Below are 18,358 nucleotides of genomic sequence, written 5' to 3'. Positions count from 1 at the left end.
GTTTTTATAACTGCAGGATATTCTGGTCAAAATAGACCACGGTAGTAACTAATTTATAGATTATCATTGTTACCAACCAGTGGTCAATATCATTTCAAGACTCACATGTCCTCGCAAGCCTAGGACTAAAATAATTATTTATGTAAATTATTGCCATTGTAAAGAAAAATACACACGTGTGCTAACAAGTGAAAAGTTCTGCACCGATTACAGTATAATTTTGGTATTTCACTACACAAACATATATATTTGTGTGCGTGTGTGTGATTACACAACTATACATAAACCATATTAATAAAATATCTTACCGGAGTAAAAAAAAAAACATCTCTGGGTCACCTTTAAATCTCAGAGTTTTCGCCACCACTGAAAAGTCAAGCCGATGTTGATTCAGGTTTTATTACTGACACTGTTGCTTACTCTTTTTGCTTGTAGACTGCACCTCTGTTCGAGATTTCTTTGTTTTTACAACCGGTCATTCCTGGAAGGTTTGCTGTATTGAACTATCCATGGTCAGTTTTTTCGTTCGTTGTGACAACAAACTTTCAGCTTCATGCTTTTCTCTCTGTACGGATATGGCGTCAGCACGCACGGGCGAATGTCGTATTAATGCAATTTCCTGCTAAATCCGTCCCGACAGCTCTAAAATATAAATAATTATTATAGGTTTATACAAATTTATTTGGGTAAAGACGTAGTTTGGAAGATGGATTTTTGTTGCACTCTCTCATTAACAAAATTGTGGTGTTTTTTAAAGGGTAACTAAACACCTGCTCAGAGTCTGACTCCACCCACTAGAAATATTTGAAAATGCAGGAAAAGTGGGCAGACCCCGGCGGGATAGAGGGAACGAACCGAGAGCGGGCTGAGCGGGGGCACCTGAGACTCTAATTAATTGACAGCTGCTGTCAGACTCTATGTTATTATTATTCCTCACACGGTCGCAAGACGACATGTACATGAATCTGGCGTGGTGAGCTGGAACCTGCTTACGTCAGCTGTCACCGCTTACGTCACGAAGTACCGCAACAGCCAATAGGAAAATTCAACTGCAGTAGCCATCGTTCAACCTGAAGAGGGCAGCACTCAGATGTTTTTACACCATATATTGTAGAATTAAAACACTTTATACACAAATGTCAAAAAATTACTTGAATCAATGACCAGTACTAATAAAGCCCCATGCTTACAGATCATTAACTAAAAAAAGTTGGTTTAGGGTTTAGTTACCCTTTATCAAAAAAAAGTTACATAGTGTTGCTTTAAAGAAATACTCCAATCACTGAGATCAAAATTTTCCCCATTCTGATCGTTGATGTGAACATTAACTCAAGCTCTTGACTTGTATATGCTTGAATTTATGCATTGCACTGCTGCCACATAATTGGTGATTAGATAATTGCATGAATAAGTAGGTGTACAGGTGTTCCTAATAAAGTGCTCAGTGAGTGTACAATGAAAATGAATTGGGCCAATTCGTAAAATGTTGAAAGAAGCTTATTGTTTCAAAAGTACAGCTACTAATCGTAAACAATATGCTTGTGAACATGATAATTTTCAACTTTGTTCCCATGCCGGTAACCAATGAATGCAAGTGCTTTTCTAAAATGATATGCTTCAGATTTCTGCCTTTATACCCCACTTTCATTGTAAGTGCATTTATTTAATATCATTTAAATATCATTTCATTTAATCTTGCTGTAACCTTGACTTTTATTCTTTTTTTAAGATAAGGAGGGACGAGTCGAAATTTAATTTTGTGGTAATCAATATATGCCCCAAATGCTATCAGTATTCATATGAAATAGAAAAGAAACAAACCGGTTTCATATATGCCATCCATTTAATGCTCATCAGAATTAATCAATAAAGAAACCACCTTTACATTAATCCCAGTTCATCTGAGCCCATAATGTGATTATACACATCTAATTTGATCAGTTCATGTAATCCACCATGACTCTGAGATTGGACTTCTCTCATTCCTTTGCTTACCCTCGGATCTCCCAAATAGTCTGAAAATGGGAACTAGCTCAGTTTGCTTTGATGGTTTGAAGTGTAGACCCACAGCAAGCCGCTGCCATTGGAAAGCCTGGAGAGATACCCGCTAAGTCAGATCACTGCTGAGCACTCTGTGTCGTGATGACCTCTTCAATCAGAGCCAAAGTACAGAGGCTGGAAATACAATTTTCCTCTTGATTTTCCATTGATTCCTGAGGATACATCCTTCAACAGCTTCAAGAAATGCAGTCATACAAACACCACTCATATGTTTATATTCACGCATGTCACCTCAATACACTGGACAGGTACTTGTCTATTAAACTACAAGCATGATGGACCAGTAAATGTGCAGTTTAAAGTATGCCAAGTACCCTTTTCACTGGCTATCAGTTTTTCATAAAGCTAGCCACATGTCACTCTCAATTATTTATTAGACTACAGAGGTCTGGATCTTAAGTTAAATTGCTAGGTCACTTTAGACTTGATCAGGGCCGGCCCTGGCCAATTTGCTGCCCTAGGCAAGATTTCACCTGGTGCCCCTGGAATCACAGACAATTCCACCACTGATCATTGTGTTCATACACTCACACAGAAACAAACTGCGCAGCTTTGTCTTGATTATACTTCATTATTATAGTTTGGCAACTGTTGCATCAACTACTGATGCAATATGTGATGCTGACACTGAAGAAGAGTGATGGATTCATAACAGGGTCAAGTGTGTAAAGTTTAGCACCTCCCATGGCTGTCAGGTGACAGTGACAACCTATTCTGGAATCACATACAATCTATAGAAGCATTTTGCATCAATATTACACACAAAGCAGTTATAACAGAAACACATTTAGAAAAATGTTTATTACACTACAAGATTACAAAAGAAAATAGTTCATATTTACAACAGCACAAAATGTCTTTATTCACTCTCTCCAACAGACAAAAAAATAAAACAGCCCACTGTCTTTTTAAAGGGATAGTTCGCCCGAAAATGAAGATCCTGTCATCATTCACTCACCCTCATGTTATTGCAAATCCACATGATTTAACATTTTCTGTGGAACACAAAAGGAGATGTTAGGCCGAATGTTAGCTTCAGTCACAATTCACGTTCATTTGTACAGAAAAAATCTTTAATTAAAAGTGAATGGTGACTGAGATATAATGCATGCAACATGTACTATTGTGTTCCATGGAAGAGTCATTTGGATTAGGAACAACTTGAGGGTGAGTGAATGATGACAATTTTCATTTCTGGGGCTTGGTGAAAACAGAGAGAACCTGTAAGACTTATTTATTTTAGAGAAAATAAAAGTTGTCAGGTGAAGTTGGCCTCAACATTCATTGTACAGATCAAAAAGTTGTTTGCAGCTTTAACATTTCCCCAGGTCTTAGGTTCCTGACAGTGCGGTTATCGTGATAGTTTGGAGGGGATTCTTCTCCAGAGACCTCCACACAGACAATTCTTGATCCAGCGCTGCTCCCACTGTCTCATGGCATTGGTTTTGTTTGGAGATCTCAGCATGGTGACACAGCCACACCTAAACAGTAACGAGAGACATGAGCTCATTGAGCAGTGTAGACAAATGTAGGGTTTGTGAAGGCACAGTCTCAGTACAGCTGTCAGTAGACAAGTTTCCATCCACTTTTTTGCGCTATTTTGTTTTCGACAAAGTGAAAATGCGTACATTTTCTTTGCAAAAGAAATTTGCCGTCTTCTGCCTGTTACCATTCAAATGGCCTTTCATTAAAAAAATGATGTGCGTGATGACGTCATGCCTAAAAAACTCTTTGTTGCATATGTTTTTGTTTATCGCAAATAAAATCTTCCCTTAAGCTGTTTCCATACAGAAATGTGTGTTTATCACTAATTCGCCTCCCAGAGGTCCCTAATTTTTTTTCCTTTGAAATTTTGGTAAAATAGGGAGATTATTGAGACAATCATTGAAATTTGTCAGCTTACAGTCATTTTAATTTCACAAATAAAAGCAATCAGAAGAGGAGAAATTGCAATCAAAAGGGAGCAGTTGCCCTTCTGATAGGACTGTAATATTGGTCCTGATGTTGCCCTATCACAGGTTACCTCCGGTTCTGACCCGTATGCAAATCGTCATGGCCCCTTTTAAGCTGGCAACCTGCATCAAGTAGTGGGAGAAACTTTCGAACTTAAGAACCATCCATCGATGTGTATATGATGTTTGCATAGCTAATAAACAAAAACAGATGTGGTGTAATATCAGGGTTTACATAAGATACATTCCTGATATTCAGTAGGCTATTTTGAACAATCATCTGATCTCTGCATTGCCATCACAACTTTATGTCCCACATATTTCTCCAGCAACTTTTAACGCCCAACTGAACTTGATAATCATCTAAAATAAATTTTAGCATCATAATGCAATTTACTGTACATTTTCTGAAGAAGCTCAACAAATGCGATCCGAGGTAAAGAGGGTTAGATTTAAAATATTTAAATGTTTTAATATGTTCAAAAGCTCGTTTTCTGTAAGTGAACTCTACTTTGTAAAAAGTAGAACATTCTGAGAATGTCATTCAGCCAACTTTTTTTGTCTACAGAACAGGGTATAGCTAATTTAAGTTTGTGTAATGAAAAGGCATTTATAGGTATAAAAATAAAAATATTTTGGCAATATATTTTTTTAATTTAATGCTTTTTTCATTTGGTAATTTATTTAATTTTATACAGGGAATTTTGCTGGCATTTTTTGAAAAGTAAACTAAACAATAATTGTATAGAATTGGGATATATGTTATTGTTCAAAAACAGCACACTGATCTTTTCTCCTAGTATTGTGTATTGCGCACAGAAATTATATGTTTTTTTGTATTGTGGGCTAATTCCATGACTGCCGTCTATTATTTTGAATGGTGTGGAAAATAATTTAATTAAATCACAAACAGTGGCCATTCACTTGTTCTCTGTGCACTTGTCGATGTGCATGATACGAGATATTTGTGTTGGCAATCCTGGAGTATCATGTTTGCAGCATCGGATCTATATGCCGTTAAGATCAATCCATAATCATATACAATAACTTGGCTTTCAAGGATATATATATACCTTGTCGTCATGATTAACACAGGCTAACAATTGGGGTAAATTCTGTCATGAGACACAACATTTTTGCGTTAATGGCAATTTTCTCGTCAAAAAGTTTTTTCGCGACATTCAAATTATCGAGTTTTTGCGCTACAGTTAAAAGGAAAAATATTATGTCGACACGTCAATTAGTATTTCCATCAGCTTTATTTTGATACGCTAAAACTTTTTTAGCAAAAACTCCTTGGATGGAAACGTAGTTAGTGTTGAATGTGGAGATAAAAGCGTTGCAGGCCAAATGCATGCACCAAAGAAATACCATGAGGCCTGTAGCACTGATATGAGCAACCTGTCAATTTTTCCCACTTTAAACTATGGTCAATGTTTTCTTCATTCCCAGCCACATATTTTCCAGTATATTTCAGAAGAGAAAATAGCAAGTAATAAAACAAAATACAGTGGGGTAAAAAAAAAAATCATAATAAAAATAAACATTATATGATTTAAAATTAAGAAGAAATATTTAAAGGGACAGTTCACCCCAAAATGAAAATTCTCTCATCATCTACTCACCCCTCATGCCATCGCAGATGTGTAGGACTTTCTTTATTTTGCTGAACACAAATGAAGATTTTTGGAAAAATATCTCAGCTCTGTAGGTCCATACAATGCAAGTGAATGGTGGCCAGAACTTTGAAGGTCCAAAAAGCATATAAAGGCAGCATAACATTAATCCACACGACTCCAGTGGTTAAATCTATGTCTTCAGAAGTTATATGATATGAGTGGGTGAGAAATAGATAAAGATATACTATAAATTCTCCTCCCTGCCTACTAGGTGGTAATATGCATGAAGAATGCAAATTTCCAAAAAGAAAAGAAGAACGTGAAATTAAGTGGAGATTTATACTAAAAAAGGACTTAAATATTGATCTGTATAACTTTCTTACCCACACTTGTCATATAACACATGAAGATATTGATTTTACTACTGGATTCATATGGATTACTTTTATGCTTCCTTAATATTATTTTTTGGACTCGCACAGTTCTGGCCACCATTCATTTGCATTGTATAGACCTACAGACCTGAATTAGTTTTTTCTAAAAAAATGTTGTGTTAAGCAGAACAAATTCATACATATCTGGGATGGCATGAGGATAAGTAAATTATTTTCTCATTTTTGGGTGAATTATTCTTTTATGATTCTGCACCATTTCCTAGGTCACAAATCAAAATGTAAGCAAATTTGTGTCATTGTCCATTCTACATCCTTTGCACAAAAGGTCAGATTTTCTTGCTTCCATTGAAGCACACTAGACAACCTTTGGATCATTCTTAAATCATACTGATATAACATGGATCACAAATACCAAAAAAAAAAAAAAAGAATCTGAAATTCTTGCTCAGATTGTTAAGCTGATAATACAATTTGAGAAGAAAAAATTTGCATTCAAGTATTACATATTTTATACATCATAATAAGATGATTTTGAAGTATTGAAACTGTCAATATAAATATTTATGGGAATTTTTTAACAGATTTTTAAGGCTTGCCAAACTAATCTGCTTTACAAAAAATAAAACATGAATTGAAGGAACACTTTGAAGCTCGTTCCTTGAAGTGAAGGATAGCATATGTACCTGGTGCAGGCTTTGCTGTCCTCTGTTGGAGATATACCCAGATGTAAGCACCGCAGATGGTCCATCCTCTGAGATGCTGGATTTCTGTAACAAAGATAAATCAAACAGAAATAATGTCTTTTGATCAGTGTCAAATAAGCGACTGATGAACTGATGAAAAGTGTAACTGATATAAACATTTCTCACCTGAACACCTCCACCTGTGCATTGGGATTGACCCCAGACAGGGAGTACAGTTTGCCGAACTGCAGTCTGAGCGGCTGTTTGCTCTGGATCTTTGTGATAACTCCGTCATTGATTGGCAGCCAGTCCATGCTGGGTACCAGGAGCTGACTGGGCAGCAAACAGCACTCATCAATCAATGTCTCGTCTGGATCCTGTGGGTGACTGTCATCTCGAGCTGCCAGCAAAAAGAAAACCATAAACAAGACTATGTTTTTTTTTAAAATTTTATTTGCAGAATGACATTTTTTCATTAAAGTGTTGGTGAACACATTGACAGAGGGTCAGACTCACAGCAGAGCCAGAGTTTGGTGAGCAGACGGAACAACAGAGACATGCTGTCCTGGTTGTCAGATGTGGCCGTGTAGGTGGGCAGGCAACCGGGCTTCAGCAGGCCCCAAATACGGATCATTACCAGCATCTCTCTGAGCATGCCCAGGGATGCACCATCCCGGAGGAACCCAAACCCTGGACGCACAATGGAGCCCTGCAAAACAGAGAAAACATATTGTGCCTTTCAGATCTGGTATTCAAAACTAAGCAGCAAATACGGCTCATTCTGTATTTCAGCCAAATGAATACATTATCACATGATACATTGCTAATGACATATATTCAGTAAACTGAACACATTTCAAAAGATACACATTTACATTTTAAGAGATATTCAGGCACAAAATATGATGAAATCTAAAATCTGCACAAAATCAGATTCATTACTGTTGATAAAGGTAGTTCTGTTGACTCACCTGGTTGGGCAGGTTGGCCAGCAGGTAAAGTACAAAGTCTCCCACCCACTGAATGAGCTGCTGGAGTGACTGGAGTGGAGGACCGTCCAGCACAAACTCCTCCGTCTTCAGATTTATCATCACCTTATCAATGTCTGAACACAGCAACAGGTCAGAAATCTTCATTAGTAACAAAAATAAGATGGATGGAAGGTGAAGCCTGTAATTTAGATGTTAAAATACTTAATGTGCGAATAAGCATTTTTTTTTCCTCTCCCAGATACACTTGATTTTTTATCTAAGCTCAGATGTGATATTTCAAGCAGAATTATTTGAGTTCCAGGGTCTTGTGCGTGTATACGTACACCGATCAGCTACAACATTAAAACATCGTACCGCCAAAACAGCGCCAACCCACATCTCAGAATAGCATTCTGAGATGATATTCTTCTCACCACAATTGTACAGAGCAGATATCCGAGTTACCATAGACTTTGTCGATTCAAACCAGTCTGGCCATTCTCTGTTGACCTCTCTCATCAAAAAGGCGTTTCCATCTGCAGAACTGCCGCTCACTGGATTTTGTTTTGTTTTTGGCACCATTCTGAGTAATTCTAGAGACTGTTGTGTGTGAAAATCCCTGGACATCATCAGTTACAGAAATACTTGAACCAGACTGTCTGGCACCAACAATCATCCATGCGATTATCTAATCAGCCAATTATGTGGCAGCAGTGCAATGCATAAACTCATGCAGATACAGGTCAGGAGCTTCAGTTAATGTTCACATCAACCATCAGAATGGGGGAAAATATGTGATCTCAGTGATTTGGACTGTGGCATGATTGTTGGTGCCCGATGGACTGGTTCGAGTATCTGCTGATCTCCTGGGATTTTCACACACAACAATCTCTAGAATTTACTCAGAATGGTGCCAGAAACAAAAAACATCCAGTGCGGGGTAGTTCTGCTGATGGAAACACCTTGTTGATGGGAGAGGTCAACAGAGAATGGCCAGACTGGTTCGAACTGATAAAGTCTACAGTAACTCAGATAACCGCTCTGTACAATTGTATTCTGAGAATCAGAATCAGAAAAAGCTTTATTGCCAAGTATGTTTTTTACACATACAAGGAATTTGTTTTGGTGTTGTAGGCGCGTGTCACACATTCTCTAAATATAAAACAACAAGTATTAAAATATAAGCAATATAAATATGTCCACACAGTATATATTAAAAGTAAGAATAAAAATAAAAGAGCAGCAGAGTAAGTAGAGTGGCATGTAGAGCCAGATGTGGAGTGTGGAGAGTGTCAGGGTGGGTACCGGGCCTTGTTGATAAGGCAAGTGGCGGATGAGATGCAGGTTTGCGCTGTTTTGGCAGCATGAGGGGGACCTATACAATATTAGGCAGGTGGTTTTAATGTTGTGGCTGATCGGTGTATATGCGCTTTTTACTTTTAAAGCCACTTCTAACCGGCAAAGTTTAAAAGTCTTTTGTTTTAGGACAGTGGGTGATTGACAGGTAAGTGTGACCTCAAATGCAGTGTCGTCTAGTGGTGTCAATCTTCACTAGACTCACAATTCGATAAGATTACAATTAAAAGAATAACGATTCAATTACAACACGATTCTCAATGCATTACAATGCATCTTGTCCTCCAACTTAATCTTTTCATTTAACGGTTTGCAAAAACATTAGCTGGCCCTTTACATTCAGTATGAGTGAGCTGTGAACAAAACATGGAATATCCATAAAATTAAATTGACAGTTCTATAGTTTAGAATATAATCAACAGTTTTCATTTTCTTACTTTAGAACCTTATAAAAAATATCTTAAAAGCACAAGAAAATAAATACTGTTTCTATCAAAACATTCTAAATAGTACTATTAAATACTTTTTTTTTATTACTTTTAAAGTAATTTTAAAGAAGTATTTTGGGTTCAATACAAGTTAAGCTCAACTGACAGTATTTGTGGCATAATATTGATTACCACAAAATATTTATTTCAAAAAAGGTTCCAGTGAGGCACCAGAAATAGAAGTGAATAGGGCTGAAACAGTAAAATACTCACTATTTCAAAATTATAGCCACAAGATAAAATTTGATAAAATTGTTAACTAACCTTTTCTGTGTACTTCTGTGTTCCATGATAATATAATGTCAACAAACCCTAAAACATCTTCACAAATGACAATTTAAATAACTTTAAAGTTTTGACAGAAGAATTAATGCAAGTACTTTTATAAAATTCTAAGCTTTACAGTTTTTTTTAAACCATCCAAAAATTGGCACCATTCGCTTTCACTGCAAATGCCTCACTGTAACCTCAATTTTTCCTTTTTTTAAAGAAAAGGAGGGACGAAACTTTTTAGGTTTTTTGTGGTAATCAACATTACACCACAAATGCTGTCGATTTAGCTCAACTTACACTCACCCTTTCGCCTTCAGAACTGCCTTAATTCTACGTGGCATTGATTCAACAAGGTGCTGAAACCATTCTTTAGAAATGTTGGCCCATATTGATAGGATAGCATCTTGCAGTTGGAGATTTGTGGGATGCACATCCAGGGCACGAAGCTCCCGTTCCACCACATCCCAAAGATGCTCTATTGGGTTGAGATCTGGTGACTGTGGGGGCCATTTTAGTACAGTGAACTCATTGTCATGTTCAAGAAACCAATTTGAAATGATTTGAGCTTTGTGACATGGTGCATTATCCTGCTGGAAGTAGCCATCAGAGGATGGGTACATGGTGGCCATAAAGGGATGGACATGGTCAGAAACAATGCTCAGGTAGGCCGTGGCATTTAAACGATGCCCAATTGGCACTAAGGGGCCTAAAGTGTGCCAAGAAAACATCCCCCACACCATTACACCACCACCACCAGCCTGCACAGTGGTAACAAGGCATGATGGATCCATGTTCTCATTCTGTTTACGCCAAATTCTGACTCTACCATCTGAATGTCTCAACAGAAATCGAGACTCATCAGACCAGGCAACATTTTTCCAGTCTTCAACTGTCCAATTTTGGTGAGCTCTTGCAAATTGTAGCCTCTTTTTCCTATTTGTAGTGGAGATGAGTGGTACCCGGTGGGGTCTTCTGCTGTTGTAGCCCATCCGCCTCAAGGTTGTGCATGTTGTGGCTTCACAAATGCTTTGCTGCATACCTCGGTTGTAACGCAGTGGTTATTTCAGGCAAAGTTGCTCTTCTATCAGCTTGAACCAGTCGGCCCATTCTCCTCTGACCTCTAGCATCAACAAGGCATTTTCAGCCCACAGGACTGCCGCGATACTGGATGTTTTTCCTTTTCACACCATTCTTTGTAAACCCTAGAAATGGTTGTGCGTGAAAATCCCAGTAACTGAGCAGATTGTGAAATACTCAGACCGGCCCGTCTGGCACCAACAAACATGCCACGCTCAAAATTGCTTAAATCACCTTTCTTTCCCATTCTGACATTCAGTTTGGAGTTCAGGAGATTGTCTTGACCAGAACCACACCCCTAAATGCATTGAAGCAACTGCCATGTGATTGGTTGATTAGATAATTGCATTAATGAGAAATTGAACAGGTGTTCCTAATAATCCTTTAGGTGAGTGTATATTAAACCCAGAATATTATTTTAATCATTGTTATTTAATAGTATTTAATTATTAATTAAAATACATCTATGCAAAACTTTTCATTTATATTTTTAACTCTAACCAGTTCAGGATGAGATATCTGCTTCTGTGAAAGTGCGGATGTCAGCTTCGCCTATCCTCACCAGCTCAAGTGATGGTAAAATGGTTTAAATAGTGGGTTGTTGTTTAAGAAATGTATTAAGCATCTTGTATGTGCTGACTAGAAGTCTCAGATCACATGACCCCATTGCTATGATGGATTTTAAACCAGAGTCGTCAGGTGAGCGCACTGTCCAGACGAGCGAGGGACTGGCAATGAGCAGCAGCCAACAAAATGGAGAGAGCGCAAGAGGAAAGAAAGGCATTAGGAAGCAGGAGGCAAAAATGTAATAAAACATCACCCACGTCTCCTGAACCGTTGTCTCATTATTATTCTCAGCTGTTTTTGTTTTTTTAATTCTGTGCAAATCAGAGCAAAAAAGGGCACAAGCCTGTGTTTTATTTTGTCTGTTGGTGTTTTATCACAGATAAACTTTCTTGTTGCTATGTACGTGGGTCTGTGAATGAATTTCGGGATTGTGGTTTCATTTGGGCATGAATGGTCATGTGGTTGATGCACCTAGTCTGCAAACAGTCATGTTTGTGCGCTTGGCTTCAGTGTATGTGTGTCTAAAGTGCAAATTTGCTCCTAGCATCTCATTCTGTCTCTGGTGCGCACAACTGTGCTGCAGCGGTTTAAACTTCTGAATGGTTGGAGAATCACGATGCACCGCTGAATCAATATTTTCCCCCACCCCTAATTTAGTCAAATGTGTTTTTGATTACCTCCATATATGGGTTTTTGTGATCCGATCACAATATGTATTGGACTTCTTTACACCTGTATTTTGTGTTGTCGGCTTGTGATTGGATCACCTGAAATGCATTTTTATACCAGGTGTAAATGGGTTCATTATATCCATAAAGTTGTATTGGGTAACGCAAGTGGCTCTGAAATTGTATTTGGGTGGCAGGTCATTACCAGTGTCTGTGTTTTTTGCACAGATCTCTGCCAGTCTGTCTCCAGGACTTTTTTCAGGTGTGTTGAGAACATGAGGTCGAAGCAGAGATTTCAGTGTGGAGCTGATGGCAATGAGCAGCAGTTTAGCATGGAAGTCACAAGCTCTCGCTGCAGTGGCAGATGACAGCTTACATAGAGATGCCTTCACTGCTACTATACGAGTTGACAGAACCTAAATCATAACCAAGAAAAAAAAGAAAAATGAATCTCAAGAGTCAAAGTATCCCAATACAAATCAACACAGTATGCCACCTACTAACTCGATTGAGAATATTTAAAAATGAAAGAAATAATATAGCATCATATATTTATATACACCATATATAATAGGCACTGAATTATTCAATGTAATTTGTTGTGGTGTGAAGATCAGTCAGGACAGTTATACCTGCTGCAGTGCCTGGTTCTGTCTCATATACTCCTCATGAAGCTTCTCCAGCAGGCTATGCACCATGTTAGGCTGTGCGTGCAGCAACACATCCCACCAGTCATATCCTGTCACCATGCAGTACTCCAGCAGAAACAGCAGGTGGCGCAGCTGAGTGTTCATGTCCAGCATTTGCCCCATTGATGGGGACACTCGGAGCATGTGCAGCTAAGGTCAAAGGAGAAGAGGAAAACATCAGATCACATTTAAGATTGGGGTTATTTCTCTGTCATGGGTGGATGTCATGCCTCCATACCCTGCCATGATTGTCCACGCCCACCAGAGCCAGAGAGGTCCAGGAGAACTGAAGGGCTTTGAAGTGCAGTGTCAGGCCACCCACTCTCTGTCGTTTAATAGCGGGTTCCTCCCCGACCCGCTGAGAGGAACCAGAGGAACCATAGAACACTCCCATTGTGTGCAGGGAAAGACGGTGAAGAATCTGAATGCTGCCGTCATGGAATGCCAGAGCAAGACCTGTGGACAGTTAACAAACAAAATATTTATCACCTATAAACTAGCTACTTTAAAAGGGCTTTTAAGAGCAAGCACAGGTTAAAATGTCATACCAAGGCCTGGGAAGAACTTGGTGTCCGAGGCGACTTTGAGATCAGTGTTAGAGATGGAGATGGGCAGTTTAGGCAGAGCAACAGCAGACACACGATCCAGATCATTGGTTGCGGAGAGTATCCGCCACTTTAGAATCATTGGCTGCTTTTCACCCACTGAAATTGGCAGGAAAAATAGCAAGAAATATTTATCTTCTGATAATGTCATACAAATCAGTCTAATTGCAGCATTAAGGGAACAATTCACCCAAAAATGAAAATCCAGTCATTATATACTCACCCTAATGTCGCTCCTAACTTGTTTGACTTTCTTTCTGCCATGGAACTCAAAATGAGAATAACCTTCACACAGCTTTTAGCCATTAAATGAAAGTGAATGGTGACTTGAGGCTGCCAAGCACCAGAAAGGACAAATAAAATAAAAAAATCTGTAAAAGTGGTCAATATGACTTGTGCACTATATTGCTTGGGCACAAGTATTCTTATGCCATATGATCACTTTGTGTGATGAACAGACCTGGAATTTAAGTTAATCTCCTTGATCAAATCCCAATTGTAGTGCCCAAAACAAATATGGTTAATGATGATCCTGCGCTGTAGAAGCATATTTGATTTGTGTGCTGAACATGGGTCATGTTATGAGGAATACAATTTTCCCTGGACGCGTTCTTGCGCCCATCTGTGTTTTTTTTTAACTGTTGGTGTATAAAAATATGCATTAGATGGACATCCTTGAGTGTTTTGATGCTTTTCCAGCAATGTGCGACTCAGTGAAATGTGCGAAAATACTGTATGTGTGCACATTCACCGTGATTTAGACTATGTATGTGCATTGTTTTTGGCTCATATCAGCGTGGATTGTTTGTGAACCAGTCATAACATGATTCAAGCTTTGCAAAGAACTGTTATTGAAGGATGGGGCAGTTAAAAACACTATTTGACCTGATTGCAAAACCGTATCATATTATATATAATATTTCAAATGTCATGACTGTTTGATGGTGTTGCTGTGCTTGAGTGAACAGTTTAATATATTTGGATGCAATGTGTTGGATGTGTGTTATGTGTAAACACTCGTCTTTGTTCATTCTCTTCCGACTGAGTTTCAAATATGGCTGTATTTAAAGGGGCTGCACGATGTTAGCCAATCAGAACAGTGGCCGTTTACATCAAAGTTTAAAGGAGGCGCTTAGGCAAAACAGAGCATTTCAGACAGGGGGCCAGAGACAGGGTTGAAAATGATCAAATATAACTTTTTTTTGAGAAAAAAAGTTTAGGGAAGATTAGATATATATACATAAAAAAAAAAAAATTTAAAAAGAGAGTACGCCATGACCTCTTTAATGATTTCATTTGCAAGTGAACAACTTACATTTTGTACCGTTCATCACACAAAGTGTTTGTATGGCTTCAGAAAATGTGGAATATAGTGCACAAGTCTTATACATTTATTTTACAGTGGTTTTATAGTGTTAGGTTTATGTACTTTGTGGAACTAGACAGTCCAGAGTCCCCCTTCACTTTCATTATATGGCAAAAAGCCATGTAAAATCTCTCCAAATGTCTCCTTTTCTGTACCATGGAAGACAGTAAGTCATACAAGCTTGGAGCAACATTATGGTGGGTGAACAATGATTGAATTTTTATTTTTGGATGAACTGTACCATTAAAAAGCTTTAAAACTGAGATTTCTTTCTACATTAGGATGGATGTAACCTACCCACAGGTGATCGATGCTGGAAGATATTATTGACGGGGAGACCTTCCTTCCGCAGAGACCAGCACTCTACAATGCTGCCCATCTGACTGGACGCACAGAGCAGTACCTTCAGAAACATGATATGGTAAAATAAATTGCACACAAAGATTATTGCATGGAATTAGGGATGCACCGATATTTACATTTGACAAATACCAAAAGCTGATAATTAGTTTCATGTTATGAATGATAACCTATACCTATAAATCTATACTATTTTGTCTAAATATAAATACATTTGCACTCAGTGATTTTATTAGTAATTGCTTTACTTCTAAACCGAAAGAAATGAACAGCTTTTTTTAACAATGCGTGGTGATATGACCAGCTGAATATTACTCCCTTTATCTTGATAATGCCCTGTAATTGGCAACAACCCCCCCCAACCCCGTGATAACGCATCTACTTTGCTAGGAGTCAGCGCAATATGAACAGAAATATTACTGAATGCACCTTTAATAAAACACACTTAAAATTAAAATCAATAGTTTTCACTGCTAGAATTTAAGCATCACAGTATTATAATATACTGTATGAAAGATGGACTTTCTTTTTAGATCTTCGAAAGAAAAAGAGCTTATGAAAGTGTGCCTCACATCTATTGTCTCACCTGTTCAGAGTTTTCTCGTGTGAGGAATTTAAGGTGTGTGACGGCAGGATACTTGTCCCTCCTGACCGGGTCGGTGGTGCATCGCATGAATAGTGAGGGCAGTAGCTCAGTGTCAATACGGCATTTTTCATTCACCACGCTTACGCACACTTTGTAGAACTGCACTGGAGACGAGCTGCTGCCATCTGTGGCCGCCACAACTATGTTCCCGCCCCCCGTGAAGGCAATGTCAGCGAGGCCCACCCGACCCCTCAGCCTGCACAGGCTCTCGCTGGCCATCAGCAGAGTACCGTTGGGTTTCAACAACGAAACTGTGACCAGCCCACTCACCGTCACCGCTAACCAACCCTCCATGGGCTTCCCACCAAATAGCGTAAGAGAGGGAGAGAACTTGACTCGGGAAAACTTCTCTCCAAAGTTTGTAGAGCCAGACTGTACAACAACAAAGATAAGAGTGTTAGTGATTAAATATAGGGTGAACTGTGTTTTGAGCTAGCAAGGAGATTTTCTTGCCTTTTCCACATGCAAAGCGAGTTTGACTCCATTGTGTAACCAGGAGAGGGCTATGATCGGGTCTCCATCAATATAACTGGTCTGTGAGCACTCCCAGCTGTTCACCAGGTGCTCTGTCATCCCCCAACACTTGATCTGACCATCACCATCAGCAGATAGCAGCCTCGAACCTGGGCCAACACACCACACACACACTCAGATTAATAAAAGGTGATCACTAGATATAGAACTTGCAGATTTAAAAACATGTTATCCCATATAAAAAAAAACAAAAAACAAACAGAAAAAAACAATCTGTCACTATTTACTAACCCTCATGTCGTTCCAAACCTGTACGACTTACTCTCTTCCACGGAACATAGGAAAAGGAGAAATTTGTAAGAATTTCCATACAATGAAAGCAGACAATCTCTGGTCACTATAAACTCAAAAAAGCACCATAAAAGTAGTCCATACGATTTGTGCTGTACATCCCAAGTCTTCTGAAGCCATACATAAGACATTTAAGGAATTTCAGGCATTATTAATGGATTACCTTCTGCTCCGGAATTCTGAATATCGACAACTTTCATGGTGCTTTTTTGTTGTTTATGCTTGACAGCCCCTGGTCAAGGTATGCTGTAAACCTGAACTGTAAATCTGCGAATTGCTGCAGGCCAGAGATCTCCAAATGGGGGCAGGGTTACTCCAGAAGGGGGCATGGTTACTTCTAAATGGAGTTGTGCCAACTCCAAAAGAGGGCGTCACTTCCACTAACGGTTAGGGAAAGGGTTAGGTAAGGTGCGTGGATGTTGAGTGCATGTGAAACCCGCAAAAACTAATTTCCAAGCAGCCTATTTTTAATGTTGCACTTTATAATCTGGAAGAGTTAAGTAAAAAAAAAAATAATAATATATGTTCTGCTAAAATGATATTGTTTTCTGTTGTGAATATTCAGTGTAGCGGTGTACGAAGCACCACACACACAGAGGTCACTGCCAAACTAAGCAATTTCCTATTGGTCAACACAGCGAATTCGCCTGTCAAACTTGAACTCCACGCAAAGGGGAAATTCTTCGCCAACGAAATGTCCATCATGCGAAATTAACGATTGCGCAGATTCTCGTGCAAATTACGATATTTCTCCCGCGGAATTTCGCCATGCAAAGAAAAAATAACAGAGTGAACATTTTTCAAAAAAATCTCCTTTTCTGTTCCATGGAAGAACAAATTAAGTCAGGTCAGGAAATACATGTTTTTCGGAACAACACGACAGTGAGTAAATGACAACAGGATTGGATGAACTATTCATTTAATCATGACGACTGACCTGACTGGTCCCACTCCAGGCATGAAATGACTTCAGTATGACCAGAGTTGATAGAGTACACATCCCAGGGATGGTCAGTGTCAATGATGTGTATCATATGATTGAGATCTGCGGCAGAGAAAATGGTTCACAGTTTGTTAGTTAGAGATGGTCTTTTATAGTAACGACTTTTTACACTTGTGATTATGTTTTGAAAAATAATGTAGTTAATCACATACTGTACATGCAGCTATGGGTATGCTGGATATAACTGAGTACAGTTAACAGTGTATTTTTTATTTAATTCAAGCTCATCATCTGACATTTATAACTCTCAGCTAGATCTAGGGCAGATTTTCTTACCTTTGTCATCCTCCTCGTTTTTCGGATCAGTTGTGAAGGCGATGAGGTTTCTGCATGACCATGCGCACACCAGAGGGGTTGATGGACAGTGGTTGCTTTTAGGTCTCTTATCCCAATCGCAAACATACGCGATCTCCATCATATAATTTACTTAAGTGAAGAGTAACAGCAATGTTGTGTTTACAATATATATATTCTCTGTATAACATATATATATATATATATATATATGTATATTTAATTGTGTAAAGAATCACCAATTGTCCAATGTACAAAATCTTCGACAGCCAACTAGAGTATGAAAAAAGAAAACAATCTTAAAACCTACGTGCACCTTAATTTATGATGATGATGATGATGATGATGATGATGATGCAGCTTAATACAGAAATCGCTTGGCATTCCGAAATCTTTTTGATCTATAAACATATTATCTACACTAGAAAACAAGCAGTTTCCTGAGTATCTTTGCTCGTCG

General features: G+C 38.5%; 1 protein-coding gene across 2 annotated transcripts; it reads right to left on the bottom strand.

Moving 5' to 3' along the window:
- Positions 1-2,623: 2,623 nt before the first annotated feature.
- On the bottom strand, positions 2,624-18,358 carry LOC127625832 (mediator of RNA polymerase II transcription subunit 16-like). 2 transcript variants are annotated; one of them, XM_052101235.1, is made up of 15 exons: positions 18,215-18,358; positions 17,881-18,030; positions 17,539-17,646; positions 16,230-16,399; positions 15,717-16,148; positions 15,068-15,173; positions 13,348-13,503; positions 13,038-13,255; positions 12,743-12,949; positions 12,316-12,526; positions 7,682-7,815; positions 7,227-7,419; positions 6,897-7,110; positions 6,711-6,794; positions 2,624-3,542 (listed from the first exon to the last, which is right to left on the bottom strand). In XM_052101235.1, the coding sequence occupies exons 2-15, from the start codon at positions 18,020-18,022 to the stop codon at positions 3,413-3,415; spliced, it is 2,505 nt and encodes an 834-aa protein (XP_051957195.1). In that variant the 5' UTR covers positions 18,023-18,030; positions 18,215-18,358; the 3' UTR covers positions 2,624-3,412. The 2 variants fall into 2 exon arrangements, with proteins under 2 accessions (XP_051957195.1, XP_051957194.1); XM_052101234.1 differs by having other exon boundaries at positions 18,138-18,352.

This window comes from Xyrauchen texanus, chromosome 32 (genome assembly GCF_025860055.1).
Source record: "Xyrauchen texanus isolate HMW12.3.18 chromosome 32, RBS_HiC_50CHRs, whole genome shotgun sequence".
In the NCBI taxonomy this organism is placed as follows: domain Eukaryota; kingdom Metazoa; phylum Chordata; class Actinopteri; order Cypriniformes; family Catostomidae; genus Xyrauchen; species Xyrauchen texanus.
The sequence above is the reverse complement of the archived record's forward strand: the minus strand, read 5'-3'. Positions and strand labels throughout refer to the sequence as shown.

Coding starts and splice junctions, on each gene's coding strand:
- LOC127625832 (XM_052101235.1), bottom strand. CDS start 18,022: ATGATGGAGATCGCGTATGTTTGCGATTGGGATAAGAGACCTAAAAGC. Junction 17,647..17,880: donor AAACGAGGAGGATGACAAAG/GTAAGAAAATCT, acceptor TCTCTGCCGCAG/ATCTCAATCATATGATACAC. Junction 12,950..13,037: donor GCGTGGACAATCATGGCAGG/GTATGGAGGCAT, acceptor CTTTGACCTTAG/CTGCACATGCTCCGAGTGTC.